We start from the raw sequence: 24,615 nt of genomic DNA on the forward strand, positions 1-24,615 counted from the left end.
CGGTGTTCTCTGTCCCCGGCAGGCGCAGGGCCGTGGCTCTTCCCCTGCTGGGCACTAGGCGGAGGCATATCAATGTCCCGGCGGGCGCCATGGCATTGGAGACCACTGGTATTAGGCCTTAAAGGGGAACCAACTTATGATCACGTTATATGTGATTTTGCGTTATGGCGGGACGTGTTATTACGAGGTTTGACTGTAACTGACTTTTTTTGGACAACGTATTAGGGATTTACCTTTGAAAATTATTTGTGTAAAATGTATTTCCTCTAATTGCTTTATTGAACTTAGTAAAAGTTCTTAAAAAACAAACCAACCCAAAATGCTGAATGGGGTTGTCTTGTTTTCAGAGCTGTAGGGAATCAAGAAAAGATGACATAAATCAGTACAGTAATAACTGTTGTAACATACTGTACAGCATTATCAATACATCAGAAATACTGTTTGAGAAAGTAGTGGTTATGGCATTCATACTTACTGGTTGCTGGACAATTTTTTTTAAGGTTGGGAAGGTCCTCCCCCACCTCGTGGCTGTGAAGTTTTTGTGGGAAAGATTCCTCGTGATATGTATGAAGATGAATTAGTCCCTGTTTTTGAGAGAGCTGGGAAGATTTATGAATTCAGATTGATGATGGAATTTAGTGGTGAGAATCGAGGATATGCCTTTGTGATGTACACAACTAAAGAAGAAGCCCAGCTGGCCATCAGGATCCTTAATAATTATGAAATTCGTCCAGGAAAATTTATTGGTGTCTGTGTAAGCTTAGACAACTGCAGATTATTTATTGGAGCTATTCCAAAAGAGAAAAAGAAAGAAGAAATCTTGGATGAAATGAAGAAAGTTACAGAAGGAGTGGTTGATGTTATTGTTTATCCAAGTGCTACTGACAAAACTAAAAACCGTGGCTTTGCCTTTGTAGAATATGAGTCTCACAGAGCTGCTGCTATGGCTAGAAGAAAGCTAATTCCGGGTAAGCCTTTTAATTTTAATATTAAATGTGCAATTTTATAAATCAAAGCATTTATAATAGATCTCCACTTTTTGATCTGTGCTTACACCACCTTTATCTTACTCAGTTGATTTCCGTGGGACTTAACACACGCTTAGTTCTGTCCTGAACAAGGATTTTTTTAAATTGAGGGATGAAGATACTGGAATTGGGAAAGGGGGAGAGAGCAAAAGATTCAGTAGCAAGGGAGAGAGTTGGAAGGAAGAGGAGTGAAGAGATCAGGGGAAGCAGAATTGGAGAAACAAGAAAGACAAAGAAAATGTGTGAAATCCTGGCCCCATTGAAATGATTGACAGAACTCCTATTGACTTCACCCAAAGTCTTATGTTGGTCACAGACAAGAAGCATTGACTTTAAAGAAACTTATCTAAGCCTTGAAAAGTCATAGGAGAAATAATAAGGCCGACTCAACAAATGTAAGAAAAAAAAATGGTATGGCACTCCAAATTTGAACTTTTTTTAAACATAACATTCTTTATGATCTTCTGTGAATTTGTTTAATGCATATTGGGGAAATAATTTAACAGGGCTCATTCTAACAGGGACACACATTATTTTGTATTTTGTTTCCCCGTCCCTCCTCCCCCCAAAGTATGACTATTTAAAAAATACATTGCATCATCAACTGGCAAAATATTTGACTAATTGAAAATACATAGATTTCACAAAAGCAATCATCTTTAGCAAAACTGGCACTGGTTGTGGTTTAAGCAAAAGCAGATTGAGTACTTTTTAAACAGATGAACATTGCTGAATTTTTTGCAAAGTTTTATTTTTCTTATTGACCTCTATACTTTCAAGCAATGTTTGTTTAGCTAATGCAAATTAAATTGCATTGAATCAAATAAAACATTTCATCATGGCTTGTTTCAAATTTAGTATTATAAATAACATAGGCTTATTTCAGTGTTTTGGTTCCTGGAATGGTTAATGAATATTATTTATCACTTAGCTTTCTTTTTTCATTATTATGCATTTACTTAAATCTAATACTACTATTGTCCTAGGAACGTTCCAGCTATGGGGACATACTATTCAAGTAGACTGGGCAGACCCAGAGAAAGAAGTTGATGAAGAAACAATGCAGAGGGTTAAAGTGTTGTATGTAAGAAACTTAATGATCTCTACTACAGAGGATGCAATTAAGGCTGAATTTAACAAATTTAAGCCAGGAGCAGTTGAACGTGTGAAGAAACTGAGAGACTATGCTTTTGTTCATTTTTTCAACCGAGAAGATGCAGTTGCAGCTATGTCAATTATGAATGGAAAATGCATTGATGGTGCTAGTATTGAGGTAACACTGGCAAAACCTGTAAACAAAGAAAGCACTTGGAGACAGCATCTTAATGGTCAGATTAGTCCCAATTCTGAAAATCTTCTAGTTTTTGCTAACAAGGAAGATGGTCATCAAAAATCGTTAGGAAAACCAGCAAATCTTTCAATTCGTCTTAATGGTCAGCACAGTCCAAGCCCCCCTGAAATTGAAAGGTGTACTTACCCATTTTTCCCAGGGACAAAGCTTACTCCAATTAGCATGTATTCTTTAAAATCCAGTCATTTCAGTTCTGCAGTAATGCATTTGGATTATTACTGCAACAAAAATAACTGGGCCCCACCAGAATATTATTTATATTCAACAAGTCAGGATGGAAAAGTACTCTTGGTATATAAAATAGTTATTCCTACTATTGCAAATGGATCCCAGAGTTATTTTATGCCAGACAAACTCTGCACAACATTAGAAGATGCAAAGGAATTGGCAGCCCAGTTTACACTGCTACATTTAGGTAAGTTTAAGAATTATTTTTAATTAGTTCTTAAGAATTGAAACTAGAGAAGGTTACTTTAAATTTGTTCTGTGTGTACATAGCCCACAGGCAGCAAGTATGTAGGCTAAGTGCATCTTCTTTCCTGTATTCTCAGTTCACCAGTCTAGAGCTTTAGGGTGGTGTCACTGTTGCTCATGATAAACCAGAAGCACAGCAGTAAGGAAATCTTCAACTTCACACTTCCAGGGCCATTTTTCTGCTTTAGTTCCTTCACATGAATGTATGTTGTAACAATGCATCTCTTATTTTTGATCTTTTTCCTACTTCTGTTTTATACTTTTTCCCATTTCATCTTCTCTTTTGAATTGAGTACAAAGTGGGCTCCAATAGGAGTTTCATCATCAGATGGTATACATTTTGCCCACAGGAATGATTTAGACCATAGGCTACAGGAGAATTACCAGGAAGAAGAAATAGTTACATGTCAGGAAGAGCTATAACTGCCTTCAGGAGGGACTGACTTACCTGTCTTTTAGAACCGAGGACTGTGGCAATAGAAAGGTGGCTTTACAACTGCCTACCTCATCCTGGGTCCTGTGCCACAGGCAACTTGGCTAGACCAAAAGGATAGAGCTCTATCTGAAGCTGAGAATCAAGGTGGATCATTAAATCATTAGTCAGGAAGACTCTATTTAATCATGAATTTCTACATAAAAATGCATCCTTGTTGGTTGTTATAACCTTAATACATATTCTTCACAACTCAGAGATAGATGTATAGTGTGTACCTTCTAAAAATGAAACCTACATTTTTAAAGTGATTTATTCTGAAAACTTTTCAGATTAGTTTTACAGCTATATCAGAAAACGAATAAATGTTTGGTTATTTCATTTACCAAAGGTAATTGAAGCAGATATTTATGAAGTCACTGGGAGGTGAATTATCTCCAGTTCAATCATTAATATTTGGAGGATTTTCTTGCTATGCTGTATTAGGAGGAGAACATCACCAGACAGACATTTAAATTTATTTTATTTAACTAAAACAACATTATGTATTCTGGATTTTTTTCTTCAACAGCAGACATATAATATTTTAACAAAACAAGCATATGAATTTTTGAATTTAAACATTCAAGTTTTTTAAAATAGCTTTGTTTTTGTTAAAATTGTTTTGAACTAAAATAGTTAAATGAATATAACCCCCCCACCCCCAAAAAACAAAAATTAAATCAACTATGTCAGCCAGGTCAACATGAGAAACTTAAACAATTGGCTTATGCAGCTAACTCAGCCGTCTTCACCTTCATTTTCCTGTTTGTTCATAATCTGGAAAAGAAAAACAAGCTTTCCTACTTTTTCAGGTCCCAAATGATTTCTTAATTTGGAATGAATTAGTCCAAAGGAAGAAAATATTCTTTCTACACTCGCAGAAAAAGCTACTGCTATTAAAAGTGAGATAAGCACTTGGATTCAGAGACTGTTGAAGTGCTTAAGTGACTTCCACAAGTTCACTGATGTGACTGTCTTTAAAACATCATCAGCAAACATATATTGCTTGAATGGATCACAGAGTTTATTATAGTTGGCATGATGGAGGGTGATTGCTGGATGTCCATGTCATAACCAACTCCTCTTCTTCAGCAGTTAAGGTTTGACCCTGGTACTGAATATTGAGAATATTGTCAAGAAAATGAGCTGGAGATAGTGCTTGTCCCATTTGTTTTTTTAATGCTTGTAATTTAACTGTGTCATTATGTATTTCTCTGTTTAAGATCTCACTCAGTTCCTTCCATATTTCAACAGCGTCAGCAATAAAACAGCTATTTCCCTGCATTTTGTTTAAGGCTACAGAAATAGGCTCCAGGGTACTCAGCATATGTTCAACATTTCTCTTGAGCCCAATGTTGAGAACTTTGGCTGTGACAGTGCCATCTATTTTTTTCACAATTTTGTTCACAAACTGTCATCAGATTAGGCCAGTTCTTGATATAGTGCTCCAAACAGTCCACTACTGAGGCCTGGTCTACACTAGGACTTTAAGTCGAATTTAGCAGCGTTAATTCGAACTAACCGCTCAACCGTCCACACCAGGAAGCCATTTAATTCGAACTAGAGGGCTCTTTAGTTCGAATTTGGTACTCCACCCCGACAGGTGGAGTAGCGCTAAATTCGACATGGCTAGCTCGAATTAGGCTAGGTGTGGATGCTAATCGAACTTAGTAGCTCCAGGAGCTATCCCACACTGCACCACTCTGTTGACGCTCTGGACAGCAGTCCGAGCTTGGATGCTCTGACCAGCCACACAGGAAACGACCCGGGAAAATTTGAATTCCTTTTCCTGTCTGGGCACTTTGAATCTGACGTCCTGGTTGGACATCGGGGCGAGCTCCGCAGCACCTGCAACGATGCAGAGCTCTCCAGCAGAGGAGTCCGGGCAATCCAAGAATAGAAAGAGGTCCCCAGCATGGACTGACCGGGAAGTCATGGATCTGATCGCTGTGTGGGGCGAGGAGTCTGTGCTCTCGGAGCTGTGCTCCAACAAGCGGAATGCAAAGACCTTCGAGAAGGTCTCCAAAGCCATGATAGACAAAGGATACAGCCGGGATGCGATGCAGTGCCGCGTGAAAGTCAAGGACCTGAGACAAGGTTACCAAAAAGTCAGAGCGGCAAACGGACGCTCCGGAGCACAGCCCCAGACATGCCGCTTCTACGAGGCACTGCATGCCATTCTCGGTGGGTCTACCACCACTGCCCCACCAGTGACCGTGGACACTGAGGATGGCATAGTGTACCTGGACAGTTCCTCGGTGATGTTCGCCGATGGGGAAGATGAGGAAGGGTTTGTGGAGGACGGCGCAGGCGACAGCGAACACAATACCGCTTGCCCTGACAGCCAGGATCTCTTCATCACCCTCACAGAGATCCCCTACCAACCGTCCCCGCCCGTTAACCCGGACTCAGAATCAGGGGAAGGATCAGGCGGTAAGTGCTATAAACATGGAAACATTTATTTTTTAAAAAACAGGTATAGAAAAAATAGAAATACTATATAAAAAATTTTAAATGTCAAACTATATAAATAGTAGGTCCACACATATAGGGATTGAACAATAATCCTCTTGGGACAGTTCAACAAAGCTCTCAGAGAGCTGCTCGAAAAGCCTCCGCAGGAGGTTCCTGGGGAGAGGTGCCTTATTGGGTGCTCCGTGGAAGCACACTCTTCTGCGCCAGGACATCCTAATGTAGAGAGGAATCATCGCCTCCACCAGCATTGCTGCATATGGTCCTGGTCTGTGCAGGGCTTCCTTTAGCATCCGCTCTCTCTGACTCCGAGTGACCCGCCTCAGGGTGATGTCGTTCTGGACAGGCTGCATCTAAGTAGGGCAATTAGTGTATTGTTACTATTGTTAATGGTTTAAAATTAGGTTGCATAACAACGACCCTCGCTTAACAGCCACATGCTGGAGGCCACAGAGAACAAGCATACATTGATCTTTCCCGTGCACTGGCGGGAGGGGCTGGAAAAGGCTCAGCCTTTCTGCTTTCCAGATTGCCTTTAGCAGGAGAGCACAGCTATCCACTAACTGATAAGCATTATCTACTTTAAGGCTTACCAGGACTGTCTGCAAGACGGATTCAGCTGTCTCTCCCCGCTTGTCCGCTCTCCTGTGCAATGGCGCCGCCAATGAGAGCGTATTCCGAAATCTCGAACTTGTCCTGAGATCTCGTGGAACTTGGTGCCCTGTATGGTCTTGTTCAGAGAAACTGACTAGACTGTGTTCACTGTTCGCAAACATGTATCTGTTCAAGGAAATCACTTACTGTTTCCCATCACACAGCTTCTGCTCTTTCCCGGACTGCCCCGGCATCCCCCTCGCAGAGGCTGGCTCAGATTAGGCGGCGAAAGAAAAAGACTCGGGACGAGATGTTCGCGGAACTGATGGCCTGCTCCAGAGCCGAGGCGGCCCAGCAGAGCCAGTGGAGGGAGACCCTCTCTCAGCAGCAGCGCTCACACAGCGAACGGGAGGACAGGTGGCGGCAGGAAGACCAGCAGGCGACTCAAACGCTGCTTGGGCTAATGAGGGAGCAAACGGACACGCTCCGGCGCCTTGTTGATGTTCTGCAGGACCGCAGGCAGGAGGAGAGAGCCCCCCTGCACTGTATCTGCAACCACCCTCCAACGCCAAGAAGTCCTGTCCCCCCCTCACCGAAAATTACAAGACGGAGGGGCGGTAGGGGCCGTGAGAACTGTCACTGCACCACAGCTGAGCGCTAATGTACCACACACCTCTGACGCTATAACTGTGTAGAAGCGCTTCCCTTACAGGATCACCCAGTCCCAAATCCAAGTTTCATCACCCCACTATGTAGTAGATTAATAAAAGCTGTTTGCTGTTGTTCACTCTTTCCGTCACGTCTTTCGTGTCAGAAGACTGTGTATGTAGGGGGGGGCAGGGGATTTATAATTGCACGGGATAGCCTACATTAGCAGGGTACAGACTATCGGGGGCAGGATCAACTGCAGGGCACACACAGACTGCAGTCAGTAGTCACCAGGGTCACTCTGTGTGGTGTATGCTGCCCCGGGTCATTCTGTGATGTGTACGCTTGTCCACGGTCCTAGCGCCTGCCACCCCCTAATGTTAAGGCATGCTGCCCTTACCATGCACTTCCACCGTAGGCGCGATCCTTTCCGCTGCCCTGAGCCCCAACAAGAGCCCTCATCCACGGACAGATACTCACCCTTCCCCCACACCCCTCACCCCTTCCTACGCCCAAACCCACAGCCCAGAGCCTGCATCCAAATCCCTATCCAAAGACGGCACCACTCGCCCCTTCCTGCAAACCCACCCCTACATGCACAATCACTTGAAACCGTCCCCCACCCCAGAGACCTATGTAGGAGCAGGAGGCTGTCCGTCCTGTATTGTACAAGCGGTCTGTACATCAGTGCACACCGTACCCAGCACAGTATGCGTCCATGTTTCAAACCCTGAACAGAAATGCAAAGTAAAAGAAAGATTTATTAACAATAACTGTTCCGTTTAATTTGTTTTAAAACGTGTTTTGGAAGTGGGGGAAACTTGGAGAACGGGGTATGTAACCGCAGATCTCACTCAACACATAGAGACACAGGCCCAGGATCAGCTTCTCTTAAAATCAAGTGGAGAGTCATAGGTTACCCTGCTCTCCGAGGAAACTTGCTTTCAAAGCCTCCCGGATACACAGCGCTTCCCGCTGGGATATTCTTTCGGCACGGGTGTCTGGCTGAGCGTAAACAGCAGCCAGGCGATTTGCCTCAACCTCCCATCCGGCCAAAAAGGTCTCGCCCTTGCTCTCACAGACATTGTGGAGCACACAGCAAGCAGCAATAACTACGGGGATATTCTTTTCGCTGATGTCCGAGCAAGTCAGTAAGCTCCGCCACCTCCCCTTAAGACGTCCGAAAGCACACTCCACCACCATTCTGCACTTGCTCAGCCGGTAGTTGAAGAGTTCCTTCTCTCTGTCCAAGGCGCCTGTATAGGGCTTCATGAGCCAGGGCATTAGCGGGTAGGCTGGGTCCCCGAGGATCACTGTAGGCATCTGCACATCCCCAACCGTTATTTTGTGGTCCGGGAAGAAAGTTCCTGCCTGGAGGCGTCTAAACAGACCAGAGTTCCTGAACACACGCGCGTCATGAACCTTGCCCGCCCACCCGACGAAGATGTTGGTAAAACGTCCCCTATGGTCCACCAGTGCTTGCAGCACCATTGAAAAGTAGCCCTTTCGGTTAATATACTGGCTGGCCTGGTGGGCTGGTGCCAGGATAGGGATGTGAGTCCCATCTATAGCCCCACCGCAGTTTGGGAATCCCATCGCAGCGAAGCCATCTATGACGACCTGGACGTTTCCCAGAGTCACTACCTTTGAGAGCAGTTGCTCAACGATTGCGTGGGCTACTTGAATCACAGCAACCCCCACGGTAGATTTGCCCACGCCAAAGTGGTTCGCTACTGACTGGTAGCTGTCTGGCGTTGCAAGTTTCCAGAGGGCTATGGCCACTCGCTTCTGCACACTCAGGGCTGCTCGCATCCGTGTGTCCTGGCGCTTCAGGGCAGGGGCCAGCAAGTCACAGAGTTCAAGGAAAGTGCCCTTACGCATCCTGAAGTTTCGCAGCCACTGTGATTCATCCCAGACCTGCAGCACTATGCGGTCCCACCAGTCCGTGCTTGTTTCCCGGGCCCAGAATCGCCGTTCCACACCATGAACTTGACCCATTGCCACCATGATCTCCACTGCGCGGCGTACCCTGCTTTCTGAGAGGTCTGCGCCACTCTCCTCACCGCGCTGCCGGAGCCTCCTCGCCCGATTTCTCAGCAGCTGACTGTGGAAGAGGTGGACGATAAGGTGCGAGGAGTTGACAACGGCCATAAGTGCAGCGATGATCGCAGCGGGCTCCATGCTCGCAGTGCTGTGGCGTCCGTGCTGTAACCGACCAGAAAAGTGCGCGAACAGATTTCCCGCCGGCGCTTTCATGGAGGGAGGGCGTGATTGACGGTTCGATGACGACAGTTACCCAAAACCACCCTCAACACATTTTTTCCCCCAGCAGGCATTGGAAGTTCTACCCAGCATTCCAATGGGCAGCGGGGACTGCGGGAACTGTGGGATAGCTTCCCACAGTGCACCGCTTCGAAAGTCGATGCCGGCCCTGTTAATGTGGACTCGGAAATTCGAATTAGTGTATTTACTGTGGATACACAAATTCGACTTCATAAGGTCGAATCCACAAATTCGACTTAAGTAGATTCGAAATAGTCTTGTAGTGTAGACAAGGCCTGAGTTCCATCGCACGTCTTGTGGGAGAATTAGCTTGGTTCCTCCCACTTTTTTCAGAGCAGCTGCTGTAAAGTGGTTGTTAGGGAAGTATTTTGCAATTTCAACAACATTAGCCTTTATTTCTGGAACACTGAAGTCTTTGGCTAGGAGGTGGATCAGATGAGCACTGCAACCGTATGTTGTTAGCTTAGGACTCTTTACTCTTCCAAATTTCTTCTAATCTTGGATACATTTGCAGCATTGTCTGTGACCAAGCTGCATACTAGACATTTGAATTTTTTTCACAGTTTGTTATAGCTTTTACTGCTACTTGTAAGTATTCTGCTGTGTGTGCATTTCCTGATATATCAGTTGTTTTCTGTAAGGAAGACATTCCCTTCTGCTGTTGTCACACATGCACATACAACAGGATCATTGTGGACATTGCTCCATCCATCAAGACTCAGGTTAACAATTTCACCCTCTAGACCTTTTTGCACAGTGCTGAATTTCTCTTTCATATACTTTATCCAGCAATTTGCCTGTGACATCTGCTCTGTTGGGTGGACTGTATCCTGGTCTTAATGGTTGAACCATGTTAATGAAGTGTGAGTTCTCAATCATATGGAAAGGAGAGTTTGTTGCATAAACAAACCAGGCAATTTTTTCCATCAGTTACCTCTTTTTGTAATCTGCTGGTTCTTTATCACAAATTTACCTCTGGTTGTTTTTGGATGATGGAGATTATTTTCTTCTTTTTGCTACAGGTGAATATACTGTGGCTATGTGACATACTTGATGTGACTGAAACACTATCATTGGCAGATAACTCTGAAACTATAGAAAATGATGGTGATCTTGAAGGTGGATGGTCTTCAGAATCCTCTATGTTGAGGATGGATTCTCCTAAACAAAATAAGTCAATGCAGTTATTTAATCATTATCACCATACTGCTCATTTAGTATTACTCATTGCATTCACTGATACTCAGTACTACTTTAAAGGTGAAATTGTAAAAGGAAGGTCTGCTTATTTCAGCGATTTATTTTTCATCACAACTGCATCTACCATAGAGTAACTATATTTTTTGCTCAAACATGAGAATTCAAGAATAGTCTAGAAGGAAGACAGGCAGTCCTTAAGAAAGAAGTATGAAATAAAAAGGTTTACCAACCTGAAGATCCTGCATGTTCAGACATGTTCCTTTCATCATCTTCAACGCAGCTTCCTCCTGAGAAGGAACACTTCTCATGACGTTGTTTCAGTTTCATTTGAGCAACGAGGCCTTGCATTTCTTTGTGCACTGTTTGCATTTTGCACACATACCTGTTTTACCCACAAGTAGAGGAACTTCATTAAAATATTCCCCAACTGGGTCTCTTATGTCCTGCTGCCATTATAGATTTTTCCCTTCTAGTGTGAGAATGGTATGGTAGATCTCAAATCAATGAAGGCTATACTCAGAAAGAGCTCAAGACTTGTTTCTACTGCCTGTCCCTCCCTTCTCACATTTATCTCCAGGCTTCTTCTCCTTGTCCAGATTTATTCCATCCCCAATAATCTTCTATTCACTGAAGGTTTTGAAACTTTGCACTTTTAGAGAGAGGTAAGGGATTGACTCTGTGTACACAAATTTGCAGAGGGACAATAGGGTTGAGGTCTGTTATTTCCCACCTCTATTTATTTATTTATTTTTAAAACATCAAAATTTCTCTATCTTCTCCTTCTGATACCTGTCAGTCCTATCCAATCAGTTGATTGGAGTTCTAATACTGCATTTTTGTGTGTGTGTGTGTGTGTGTGTGTGTTAGATGCCCATACACACTCTTATATAAATGGGTGTCTAACATGTTTCCTATATATTCTACAGTGCAATTTTCCTCTTCTGTGGTGATGGATGTGTTGTAGCTTTCAGAAGCCCCCAGCAGGATCACAGCCCATCCCCTGATAGAATGAGTAAAGTGGAATATTTCTATAAGTATAATAATTTATACAGAGAGTGTGTTAAAGGGCTAGTAATCTAGAATTATTCTCTGGTGGGCATAGAAATTCTCTGCTTTGTCATTCCTTTAGTAGATAGGGCCTAATGCAGATTTGAAATGACCATTCTCCTTCTCTCCCTGTACAACACTGTAGAACTTGTGGACATGAGAAATAGAAGAGAAATTAGATTAACCAAAAATATCTTTTTATTCCAGGAATCTACTGAGAATGTTAGTTTAGGTTGTTGTCAGGGGCGGCTCTAGACATTTCGCCGCCCCAAGCACGGTGGCAAGCCGCGGGGGCGCTTTGCCGGTCGTCGGTCCCGCGGCTCTGGTGGACCTCCCGCAGGCATGCCTGCGGAGGGTCCGCTGGTCCCGCGGCTCCACCGGACCCTCCGCAGGCACACCTGCGGGAGGTCCACCGGAGCCGCCTGCTGCCCTCCCGGCGACCGGCAGAGCGCCTCCCGCGGCCTGCCGCCCCAAGCATGCACTTGGCGTGCTGGGGCCTGGAGCCGCCCCTGGTTGTTGTCTTACTTCCTGAACATGGCTGGTTGTCACTTGGAGGTTAAAGATTTTGCCTTTTATTGCTGGACACACATCTTCTGTGTGAAGTTCAGTTGTCTCTTCAGAGAAACAGCACAAAACAATTTCAGATTTATTTTTCTTTGATTTTAGCCTTCCTGTTCAAAAAGTCTTATGCATGGAAATGTCCAATATGTATAACCTGTTCCTTCCCACCAGTTTAGTACTGATTTGTTTTATTTACATGTTGTTGGTCATCTCTGGGGAAATACTTTTGTAAGAGTATCCTTGGTTCATAATGTACAAAATAGAAAGGCTGCAAGTTGGTTATTTATGCTTGTTTTCTTTAAATACTGTAGAATTGGTCAAGTTTGCATCTGCTAACAATCTAAGCACCGACTTCCCCTTTTTCCTGTGGGTGCTCAACCTCCCCTCTGCCCCTGTCCCCACCACCACTCCACCCCTTCCCTGAGGCCCTGCCCCCATTCCAACCCCTTCCCCAACGTCCCTGCCCCATCTCCGCCTCTTCCCTGCCTCCTCCCCTGTGCATACCACGTTCCCATTCCTTCCTCTCCCTCCCAGAGAGTGCTAATGCTGCCAAACAGCTGTTTGACGGCGGCCAGGCGGGAAGTGCTGGGAGGTAGGTGGAGGAGCGGGGGCGCGGTGCACTCGGGAGGAAGAGGAAGTAGAGATGGAGCTGGGGATGAGGGGAGCTTGGCTGCCAGTGGGTGCAGAATACCCTGCGCCAGCCCCGGAGCACCCACGGAATTGGCACCTATTATCCCAAGAGTCCAGTATCTCTTCACGCTGTCCTCAGGACTCTGCAAATCAGGGGCATTCCCACTCCAAATCCAGTTTGGGACTAATCAAAAATTTAAAAAAACACTGACTTGAAATACAGCCGCGTGCACGGCATCTCGGAACTTTTTTACCCTAGCAACTCCGGCGGGCCGGCTGGCGCCCCCTGGAGTGGCGCCGCTGTGGCGCCCGTTATATACTCCAGCCGGCCCGTCCGCTCCTCAGTTCCTTCTTGCCGGCTACTCCGACAGTGGGGAAGGAGGGCGGGTCTGGAATGGATAGGAGCAACACATCTCGAAGAACAACAGTTACTATGGTGAGTAACCGTCTTTTCTTCTTCGAGTGATTGCTCCTATGCATGACCACTCTGCCTCACAGTTTGGACCATGGAAGTGTAAATAGCACTGTACACCCAAGTGCTGTGCTGTAACTCGCCTGTGTGGACACTGTGGGTGCGAACTAAAAGGTTTGTAGTAGGGCTGTCAATTAATTGCAATTAACTCACGTGATTAACTCAAAAAAAATTAATCATGATTAATCAGACTATTTAAACAATAGAATACCAATTGAAATTTATTAAATTTTGGATGTTTTTCTACATTTTCATATATATTGTATTCTGTGTTGTAATTGAAATCAGTGTATATTATTTTTTATTACAAATATTTGCACTGTAAAAATGAAAAAAATTAGTATTTTTCAGTTCACCTCATACAAGTACTGTAGTGCAATCTCTGTCATGAAAGTGCAACTTACAATGTAGGTTTTTTTTTTACAGAACTGCACTCAAAAACAAAACAATTTAAAACTTCAGAGCCTACAAGTCCACTCAATCCAACTTCTTGTTCAGCCAGTCACTAAGACAAACAAGTTTGTTTGCATTTACGGGAGATAATGCTGCCCTCTTCTTATTTACAATATCACCAGAAAGTGAGAACAGGATTTGCATGGCACTTCTGTGGCTGACATTGCAAGGTATCTACGTGGCAGATATGCTAAACATTCATATGCCCCTTCATGCTTCGGCCACTATTCTAGAGGACATGCTTCCATGCTGATGACACTCATTTAAAAAAATGTGTTGTTAAAATTTGTGACTGAACTCCTTGCTCTGTTTTACCTGCATTCTGCCATACATTTCATGTTATAGCCATCTTGGATGGTGACCCAGCATAGTCACTGCAGATTTCACAAAATGCAAAGAAGGTACCAATGTGAGATGTCTAAAGATAGCTACAGCGTTCGACCCAAGGTTTAAGAATCTGAAGTGCCTTCCAAAATCTGAGCGGGACGAGGTGTAGCACATGTTTTCAGAAGTTTTAAAAGAGCAACACTCCGATGCGGAAGCTACAGAACCCGAACCACCAAAAAAAGAAAATCAGCCTTCTGTTGGTGGCATGTGACTCACATAATGAAAATAAACATGCGTCAGTCTGCACTATTTTGGATTGTTATCAAGCAGAACCCATTATCTGCATTGACGCATGTCCCCTGGAATGGTGGTTAAAGCATGAGGAGACATAGGAATCTTTAGTGCAGGGGTCTCAAACTCAATTTACCTTGTGGCCAGTGCCAATCCTCAAATCCCCCCCAGTGGGCCAATAATGCCACTGAAGATGGTGTTCAGAAAAGAAAACGTTTATATTGTATTTTTTATTTCAAATTTCATAGAAATAATAAAACTATCCTACAACTTTATACAATTCTTTGCCTGCCAGAGATTTTTCAGTGTTTGTCAGACACCTGGCAACGCTTCAGTTCTGTCAGTTTGTTGATGTTTGGCCTCAGCGACTGAGCAGTTGAAACCTTGAGGATTGCAGCAGGGTGTGCATCAGATAGTTGTGTTTGGTATTTTTACTTTGTGGGGAAAAAAGTGATGCTGCCTCCATGGCTGACTGCCTGGCGACTAGTGATGGTATTTCTGTTCCTCTCCCCCAGCCAGTGGGACCTGCAGGGGGCTGCGCTTGCAGCAGTCAGAGCCAGCAGCATGGCTGTATGCGTCTCTCCTCCGTGGGCTGCAGTGGGGAGGTTCTCGGGCTGCAGATGGCCCCGGGGGCTGGGAGTTTGAGACCCCTGCTTTAGTGCAACTAGCATGTAAATATCTTACGATGCCAGCTACATCAGTGCCATTTGAACACCTTTTCTCACTTTCAGGTGACAATGTGAACAAGAAGCGGGCAGTATTATCTCCTGCAAATGTAAACAAACTTGTTTGCCTGAGCAATTGGCTGAACAAGAAGTAGGACTGAGTGGGCTTACAGGCTCTAAAATTTGACATTGTTTTATTTTTGAATGTAGGGAAAACATTATCAGGCACAGTAGGATTTTTGAAGTCCTCTTTAGAGTTCTTTGCAATATATAGAGTTCTTTGTGATAGCTACACATCACAAACAGTATGCATTTTTACTTGTTAATTTGATTCCTGTAGCCAAGACTCTGGCTACAAACAGTCCACTTAGTGGTCATTGAGAGACGTTCATAAAATTTTGTTTGTATTTTTTTATGGCTAAAAGGTATCTTCTTTGACAACCTCTGTGTATACCCGCTTATGGGGAGTTACCCACTGGAAGAGAGCATACAGAACTCTTTCAAAGTGGGTGTGCACATGTGACTCTGGAAAGAAAGAAGTCTCATGCATACTGTTAAAACTTTTTGGGGTTAGTACTAGGCATAGATGTGGTGCTGAAACTGAGCATCTAGGGATCTGAGAAAATGGAGAAATCCTTCTAGCCTTACCTACACTATACTAAAATAGAACACTAAATGATGTCTGAAGTGAAACCTAAGAGAATGAGTAGCTGACATATGACTGAGGATCCCTCTGTGGCAGTGGAGAAGGAACTGAAGTAGTGATTGGGGTGCATGCTGCTATACAGACTAGGGCATCTGACATATGATGCTCAAGGATGCTCATGAACCCACCAATAGATATGTGGCTTTTGCTGCTGGGTAACTCACTACAAATGAGAATGCAGAGGGGTGACTTGAAGAACAACAGTTACTGGTAAATAACCTCTCTTTACCTACTGTTAAATTTAATGTTTTTGTTTTTTTAACTATATAAGCAATTTAAAAATATGGGGGTGAGAGAGGACTGTTTTGGAAGAATTAAAAACTGAACTGCCTAGGCAATGGATGTGGCCAGCGAGAACAGGAGACCAAAGTGTTTTACCTCTGGCTCTGCTGCCTGCTATGTTAAGGAATAAAGAGCAAGAAAACATCCAAACACTAGGCAACGCTGGATGTCATATATCCTAAGTCAGTGCCCTAACCATTGGACAGTCCTTCCACTTTCCACTTAAAATTGCATAGTATCCCTGTGGTAATTGCTTATATGAGGAAAGTAATATTTTAGCAGTCTTTTAATGCAGTTTAGTACCTCCAGACAAAGAGAGCCTGCACCATGTGACTAGCTACTTCATCGTAGAGTACCAGGTATTTCACAGACTATAGTTTGAAACCCTACATTATTAGATCTGTCAGTATGCAGAAATATAGTGCCTGAAAACAACATACAGTATCTTTTTAGAATAAGTATTGTATATCAGGTTTGGACTGAACTTGAAATATATTTGATTAGATTTTTGGCTGTTGACTAAATATACTTCTCATCTTGTTGACAAGTGTCTGTGGGGATCACCTGTACTTCATAGGGGAGCTTCTTAAATGCATCACTATTTCTAGAAGGCTAAAAGATGTCTTGTATCTCATCCTAGATATACTCATGTTTTTGTTTTTTCTCCCTGTTAAGTTTTGGCCCTGTATTAATAGTGATTGCCAGTCAGAGTTCATCAGTTCTGTAATAGTACACTGAGGATGCATAAACATAAATTTTGTATGTTCTGTATTAAAGCTACCAATCCCAATCATCCCAAAAAAATTCATTGGTGCTTTTAGCTGTCAATCATTGGGATACAGAAACAAAATTAACAGATGTTCCCTTTTTTCTATTATTCCTGATTGTTTTGAAATCACAATGCATTTCTTCAGTAAGTAAATGACTGCAGAAAAGTTGTAAACATTTATCTTGCTCTTGACATTGGTTATATAGTTTTAATATCACATTTAATAGACATTATTGTAGTGTCATGACTACAAATAGAGGCATTTTGAGAGCAGGTGAATGTGACAGTCAACTTGTCACATGAACTTAAAAGGTCAGAGCCTCTAGTATGGTAAGGCCTTTATGCACTGCACTGTTGGCATCATCTGCCATAAAACTGGGGAAGAACACTTCAATGTAAGCGTGATCCTGTGCTTGTATTGAGTTGACAATGTACTCTTATGCCACACACTTTCCCTGCTGCTGGCATAACAGACAAGAAGCATGTTTGGGATGCTCCTATGCTACTCCAAACCTGTTTAGTTTTCATACTGCTTTTGCTGGTACAGCACAAGGGAACTGGTCTGCCAAGAGAATCACCAGTTTAGGGAACTGCAAAAATGAGCTTTAACCACTTGCACACATACCTCTGACTCAATGTGTGCACTTTTGGACACACGAGAAGATCTTGTCCAGTATCTCTAATTTCCTTTAGTATCAGTGTAGAAATCTCAATTTCTCCCATAATCAGGAGTATTATTATTTAGATCTTTTGGAGTCCACCTGGGAAGACTTTTTTGCATAAAAACCCAAAAGTGCAATTCAGAATTTAAAAAAAGAAATCTAATGGTGTATCTAGTGGTGTGCCAAGTCTTCAGTTAGTCACTTTAATTTAAGGTTTAGTGTGCCAGTTATACATTTTAACGTTTTTAGAAGGTCTCTTTCTATACATCTATAATATATAACTAAACTATTGTTGTATGTAAAGTAAATAAGGTTTTTAAAATGTTTAAGAAGCTTCATTTAAAATTAAATTAAAATGCAAAGCCGCCAGGACCGAGACAGTGTGAGTGCCACTGAAAATCAGCTCTTGTGCCGCCTTTGGCATGTGTGCCATAGGTTACCTACCTCGGTCTATACTGTGATGGTAAGCAAAGACCCCTTGGGCCCTTCAGAACCATATAAACTATAAAAGAAGGAAAGACTACCTTCTCCAGATCTGGAGAGGAGAAAATGAAAGTCACTGTCTTGATCTGTGTCTCTAGAGACTTTGTGTCCCATCATGGGTACCACTGACAGACCCATCCTTTCTGGTACTGCAACCAGGGCACCAGCGAAGAAGACCATGCTGTGTACCAAGAAACTGTCTTTTAAAGTACCTAAAATAATACCTGCATTGGGACCAGAGTCTGTGCCTCCGTGTCACAAGGATTCCAGAGCCAAGTCAAAATAGACATCAGTAGTGCCTTCAGTATCTAGATTTGAAGGACACACCGATTGTACTGCAGTACCATCTCTGGTACCACGAGATATTCTGACTCCTGATGTTTCCCACCTGGTGTCCCTGGTACTATCCATTTTCTAACCCCTGAGGACCTTCGGATCCTGGAGGAGACAGAATCACCACTTCTGAAAGGTACTGAAAAACGTTACCTGGTATGGCCTGTCCTCCGAAAGCCTACCTAAATTCTGCTACCATCTTCAGTAGTGTTTTGTCCTCGGGTACCATCACAGTCTCCAATCCTTCACAAATTCTTAGAGATCACAGAGACACATTTCAGGCTGGTACCAAGTCAGTGTGCTCCAGTATCTTCACACTGTTGATCTATGGTTCCCATGCAATTACAGGATCCATTTCGGGCTCCCCTACCGACTTGATCACCAGTACTGACACCATTTGTCCCTCCCATTGACATGGGTGATGACACTTCTGATTCTAAGGGATCTATATAAGGTTCCCCCTTTCCACCTCCCTCATTTGAGGTATGCCCTGATTATGAAACTTCTAACAGGGCAACCCTGGCAAGGACATCCATGGGATCCTGACCTCTTTTCTTGTGCTCCACCACAGTGGTCTTATTGGAATCTATTGGCCCCTTTGATGGACAGTTCTGCAGCTCCCATTTCATAAGAGGACCTATCAGGAGCAGCATCTGTTACTCTTGAGCCCTTCCATGTGGCAAGCTCTTACAGAGGAGCAAGAGCCACCTGTGGGCGAAGAAATCCTCCTCTTCCTCCACTGGAGGAGGTTATCATGTCTCCCTCATCACTTATGTTGAGGGTCTGTCAAGATCTTATGAAATATATAGCGGAGACCCTACATATTCTGTTGGAGGAGATGTAGGAACCCCAATACTTGTTAGATATTTTTCACACATCTGCTTTGTAAAATTGCCTTGCCCATCAATGATGCTCTCTTGATCCCTACATGTTCTGTGTAGCAAGCACCAGCCACTATCTCACATACATATAAATGGGCTGTTAAGAAATACTACATCCCACCCAAAGGCGTGGAATATTTCTTTCCATACAGCACCCAACTCCCTGGTTGAGGCAGTCAGTGAATGGAACAGAGAACTTCAGTTCCACTCTACACAATCCAATAAAGAGCTAAAAAGACTGGATCTCCTGGGATGGAATAGCTACTCCTCTGCTTGCTACAGTTCAGAGTAGCCAGTTGCCAAGCCCTGATGACAAAATGTAACTTTACAAACTATTCCAAATTCTCATCTTTCATTGAATACCTGCTACAGGATCAGAGGATGATTTTAAGCCCTCATAACAGAAGGCCAGACAATCACCAAGGCATCTCTCCAGGCTTCACTAAATGCTGCCAACACAGCTGCACTCTCCATGGCTACAGCAGTAGTAATGTATCAAGCTTCTTGGTTGCAGTCCTATGGTCTATCTCAGGAGATGCAAAACACTATTGATGATCTTCCCTTTGAGAGCCCCAAATTTAGTGATGTCACAGAAGGTACTCTTAACTCTCCTAAAGACGTCCAGATGATGTTACGATCTCTGATTATTTATATCTGGACCTCAATAGAGTAAACATCTTTGTCCACTCTGAGTGGTTCAGAATAGTAATCCTAGCAGCTATATCAGCCTTGTTTCTACAATACAGCAGAGCCTGCAAACAGCAGAGGCTTGCCTGCAACTTCTGAGTCATATGGCACCCTGTATATTTGTGACACCCTTAGCAAAACTACACTTCCAGTGTCTTTAGGCCTGGCTCAGAGCCATCTACACCCCCAACAGAAAGCATATCCAAGTGCATGTTAGTAACCCAGGGTTTCTCAGTTCTCTAAATTGGTGGACTGTTTTTCCATGTAATAACTTTTTTTATTTAAGATTTTGATATTCTCATAGGTAAAAGATCTTTACATGCATGGCAGTCATTGAGTAATTCATGCATTAATAATAGTCTTTTATTTGGCTTTTTGGTATCACAAAATAAATAATCCCATATCATTGATATTCCTGTGAGATACCTGAATAATATAAGGGAAGTCAATTTGCCATTTTTCAATATTTGTAAGGACCCAAGAGTCGTCACTTGTTCCATTATACTGTGTGTCTAAGACTTCCTTGAATTTCATAACCAGGTTTTCTGAAAATCTAGCCTAGTAATCTGCTGAATTTGAAGTATAATTAGACAGAAGTTTTGAACCATTCATGGTTCAAATTATGAATTTTCCACTAGTTTAATTTAAAGTTTCTGTGTAAACAGTAACACAGTGCTTGGTTATAACAAGATGTTCCTGGACTTCAAGTGCATTGCAAGGCATGAAGCCAAAGCCAAATATTGTCCTAGAAATTTTGGTGGTATTGTACAGACTAATTTCTTAATGAAGGTGACTGCTTTCATCTTTTGTAACGTCAGAAGTGGGTAATATAGTTAACAAATCTCCCTACATGTGTGATTGTACTGAACATAGTTTGGAACTCTTTGATGGATATTCTCTGTTAATCCTGTCAGAATCTTGTCATGAGTTTGTAAAGCAATTTTAGTGATAATACCTAAGGGCCAAATTTTGATATCATTATTCATATTTAGTACCTGGCTTCACAGTTAACCCAGGGTGACTATTTATAGAGTTGAGGTACTGCTCAACATGAGTAAGGATATTAAATTTTGGCCCTTATTGGTCTCTCTTTTTTTATGGTAGATATGAAAATGTTTACTGTGGATATAATTTTTTGTAAATAATTGTCCTTTTTATGTTATATATGTAGAATTCTTAAAATATATTTCTCTTTCATTCTCTTGCATAGGTCTATACTGAGGGGATGATATTCCTTCTATGAAAGTAGTGGAGACAGAAAGAAACTGAAACTTCTGGAAACTTGCCTTAGACTCTATTGGAAATCTGATATATTTATTCATTTGCTGTGTTTACCAGAGAAGACAGCAGTCTTGTAGTTCTAGCATTTGTTTACACAGTTCAAGAAAAATATTTTCCATTTTACGTGTTGTCTTCCTTAAACTTTTATCAGAGCCCTCCCTCCTAGGTTCTTTGTAGCACGGTTTTTGAACTCCCTTGTTCACTGGCTTACTAGCAGTTGATGTTTGGATCATCAGATTTTTTTTTTTTAAATCAATCAGGCACCCAACAAATGAACCTGATAGCCATCACAGAAAAGTGGAAGTCACTGTAGTATTTTGACATACTGATGGGTATCGAGAATAGACACATTATTTTAGAAGTGGGATTTCCATTTCTCTTGGACCACATCATTCATCTTGAGATCCATGTGTGGATCTCCCTGTGTGCAGAAGGAGGGGCTCAGTCTCTTTCTGTATCAGTGCCCCAAACTGCCCTCCCACTCTCCTGCAGAGTGATATGTTTGTGATCACAGATTCTTGCAGGGAGAAAGGTTTGGGGAGCAGGGGAAGCATGTCGCTATCACCCAACACTCACACCATTTACCACAGATTGCATAAACTCTCTTGCAGAGCCTTTGGTGGTCCTCGGGAGCCTCCACAGCTAGAGGTGGAGTCCCTGGCATTGTGGCTGTAACGGAGCTTCACTTCATGGCGGGAGGTGCAGAGGGTTGGAGCTGCTGTGAGGATTTGTGTCCTCCTGTGAATCCTAGGGGATCTAGCAGGTTTGCGGATGGCTGCTCCATGGGGAAGGTATACCTTGTTCCTTCCTCTAACATGACTATGCAGGGTCACCTCAGCGTGAAAATCCTTGTGAATACTCCTTGACTCATAGTTGCTGATTATGGTTTTTAATGTGGGAACAGACTACCTACGCCTGTGTCTTTTCATCCTAATTCAGAGGAATATTCAGAAAAATAAACACTGCTGACTGCACAGATTTTAATTGTTATGGATAGGTTACAGTGGTCCTAGAATTTACCTGCAGTAAATCTTTTAGTGATTTCTTCAGTGCTTTTTATTTTTTCTTTTCCTGCTCATTGTAATGAGTATGTAAGAAAGTTTATCTTCATTACAATTTGTAAATGACAGCTTTCTGGTTTTAATTCCAGTTAATCATTTTCTCATGTTATATGGCTAGCTGTATAAATTCAGAAGCATGGGGAACTGAAGCACAGAGAGGCTATGAATTCAGTTATTGTGTTCAACATAGTCCTTATAAATCAAGGACAAAATAGATAATTCACCCGAGAAACTTTTTCTCTTGGTCTGGCTTTTAAAGCAATGATTTCAACATAAATACTTAATCCTATCATTTCCTTGAAGATACCAGTAGGATCCATCTTTCTACATATTTTTGAATAAAGAAACCTTTTCTTTCATGATGCCATGATTTAAACACCAAGCCTTTCATTTTACCATATAATTGATTTATACTTTTTTTCAATATGGTCTGGTCTGTTTGCTTTATCAAAATTCAAGATGTATTTGTTGGAGCTATTAGAGCGAAGTAGGGAACCTTTTCCATAGTCTGAAATCCTGATATCACCAGACTTTTTAAGCTACTAATATTATCCAGTGCTTTACTTTCTGATTCTTCCTTGAAACATTATTATTGTTAGAATTTGTACAAAAAGATTTGAATCATTTTGATAGTTGTTAAAATTACAGACTTAAATGAGTTGCTCTCAAACTCATTATTCTTTTTCTTTTCCTGAAGGTAATTTAATCATACACTGTACATCAGAAATTGATTCTCCTGTCTTTTTGTTTTTCTTTTTCAAAAAGTCTCTTGTAAAGAGAAGACTTAGTTTATTTTGAAGGATTTATTTTGTTACAAGGTGCTCTTTACAGTGAGTACTAGTGGTCTGTAATTTAGAAGCTTGTGAATATTTAGTAGGTGAGGGCTAAATTGTCTTTGTCACAGTTCTGAGCAAAGCGCAGATTATAGTTGTGCCCCAGAAATCCAGGAGGGAAATAATCTGCACCAGTTTATATTTGGTACAGATTACTTTCCCCAGTGCACTAACTCAGTTGTACTGGTTAGTGTGTTGAGGGGTTGAAGCCAAGGCTACTCCCCACCCCTTCCCACAGAGATTGCTCTCCCTCTAGTACTGCTACCTGCAAAGAGCCCCATTGTTCATATGTGCAATTGCTTTAGCTAGTCTGCAGTCGGATTTTGCATATGTTAGGTACTGCACAGGTGAAGTTTATGGGTCTGATTTTTAAAAGGACCTTAACCACAAACAATTTTATGCTCAAACTTGGAGCTTCTCACTTGAAAATCAGGCCTTATACATACAGATGCAAAATACTTTCTTGTGCTATAAGGCTTTCGTTGTACTAAGACAATCTCTGCCTTCCTTTTTGGGCACAGAGTGCTAAAGTTTAATGGTAATGTGAAAGAAAAGAAATTGGGCTAATACCTTTTGTTGTTTCTTTGTGATGTATAAAGAAAGCATCATTTTTTTTAAAAAGTCAAATACTGCCTCTTACATTAGAAATTAAGGTCTTATCATCTCTAGAAGACTGAATATATTATTAATAATTATTTCAGTTTGAGTTGTGGGTGCTCAGCACTTCTGAGAACCATGTCATTAACGTCTTTGCCTCAGTTTCCCCATCTGTTTAAAGGGGGATACTTGTACCTACTCAACTGAGTTGTTGCAGGGTTAAATAGTCAAATGCTTTTAAGGCATTTTGAAAATACAAAGTTTTTATTCATTCCTGAGTATTAATTATACTATTGGGAATTTTTTGTAACTGAGTCTCCTAGGGTTCCATATACTTCAAGTAGGGATCACAACATTGTCTTGAATATTCAGTTATTCTCTGTCTCCACTGCTTACAGACAGGGAACATAACCTCATCAGTCTGGATCTGTGTAGGAGAATTTGGAGAAAATAAATAACAGGTAAGAAATATAAACTTGGCGACGTTGGGTCAAATTCATCCCTGGCACAACTTCATTCACTTTAGTGGAGTTTTAGTAGAAATGAAGTTGGCTCATTTTACTCCGCTGCTAAATGGCCAGGTTATGTCACCAGAGTTACAACCTTACTCTAAGTAGTCCCACTGAAATCAGTAGGATAGTTCATGAATACTCACTCAGTGTGGCAGAATATGGCACCCCAAAATGTGTTATTTTCAGGATGTATATTTAATGTGTTTAATAAAAACAAGTAAAATGAAAAGGCTGATAATACAAAATTGATATATATCACATGAAATATATGAATAACTGGAATAATATAATATAAAGCACTTATCTTCTATACAGTATAAACAAATTATATTCTGTATTTATCAGAAGATATGGGCCTGATGTTAATTTACATGACCCCATTTCAGAGCCAGAACAGTGTAAATAAATGTTTCTGGATAACTTAGTAATAACTGGTAATTGGAAGTCATAAAGATGCTTTTTTAAAAATTACTTGATGAAAAGTATCTTTAATTTTTGACTCTCATCTTGCACTGGAACTCTGGTGCATGGCTCTGCCTGCACAGTTGTCAGTGAAG

General features: G+C 42.1%; 1 protein-coding gene across 4 annotated transcripts in view; it reads left to right on the plus strand.

Moving 5' to 3' along the window:
- The window catches only part of RBM46 (RNA binding motif protein 46), a 42,461-nt gene that overhangs the window by 15,756 nt on the left and 2,090 nt on the right, over positions 1-24,615 (plus strand). For all 4 annotated transcript variants that reach the window (XM_045018137.1, XM_045018139.1, XM_045018138.1 and 1 more), the window contains exons 4-5: positions 501-968; positions 2,015-2,794. In XM_045018137.1, coding sequence (XP_044874072.1) covers positions 501-968; positions 2,015-2,794 — 1,248 coding nt within the window. The remainder of the gene's footprint in view (positions 1-500; positions 969-2,014; positions 2,795-24,615) is intronic.

This window comes from Mauremys mutica, chromosome 5 (genome assembly GCF_020497125.1).
Source record: "Mauremys mutica isolate MM-2020 ecotype Southern chromosome 5, ASM2049712v1, whole genome shotgun sequence".
NCBI classification, from domain to species: Eukaryota; Metazoa; Chordata; order Testudines; family Geoemydidae; genus Mauremys; species Mauremys mutica.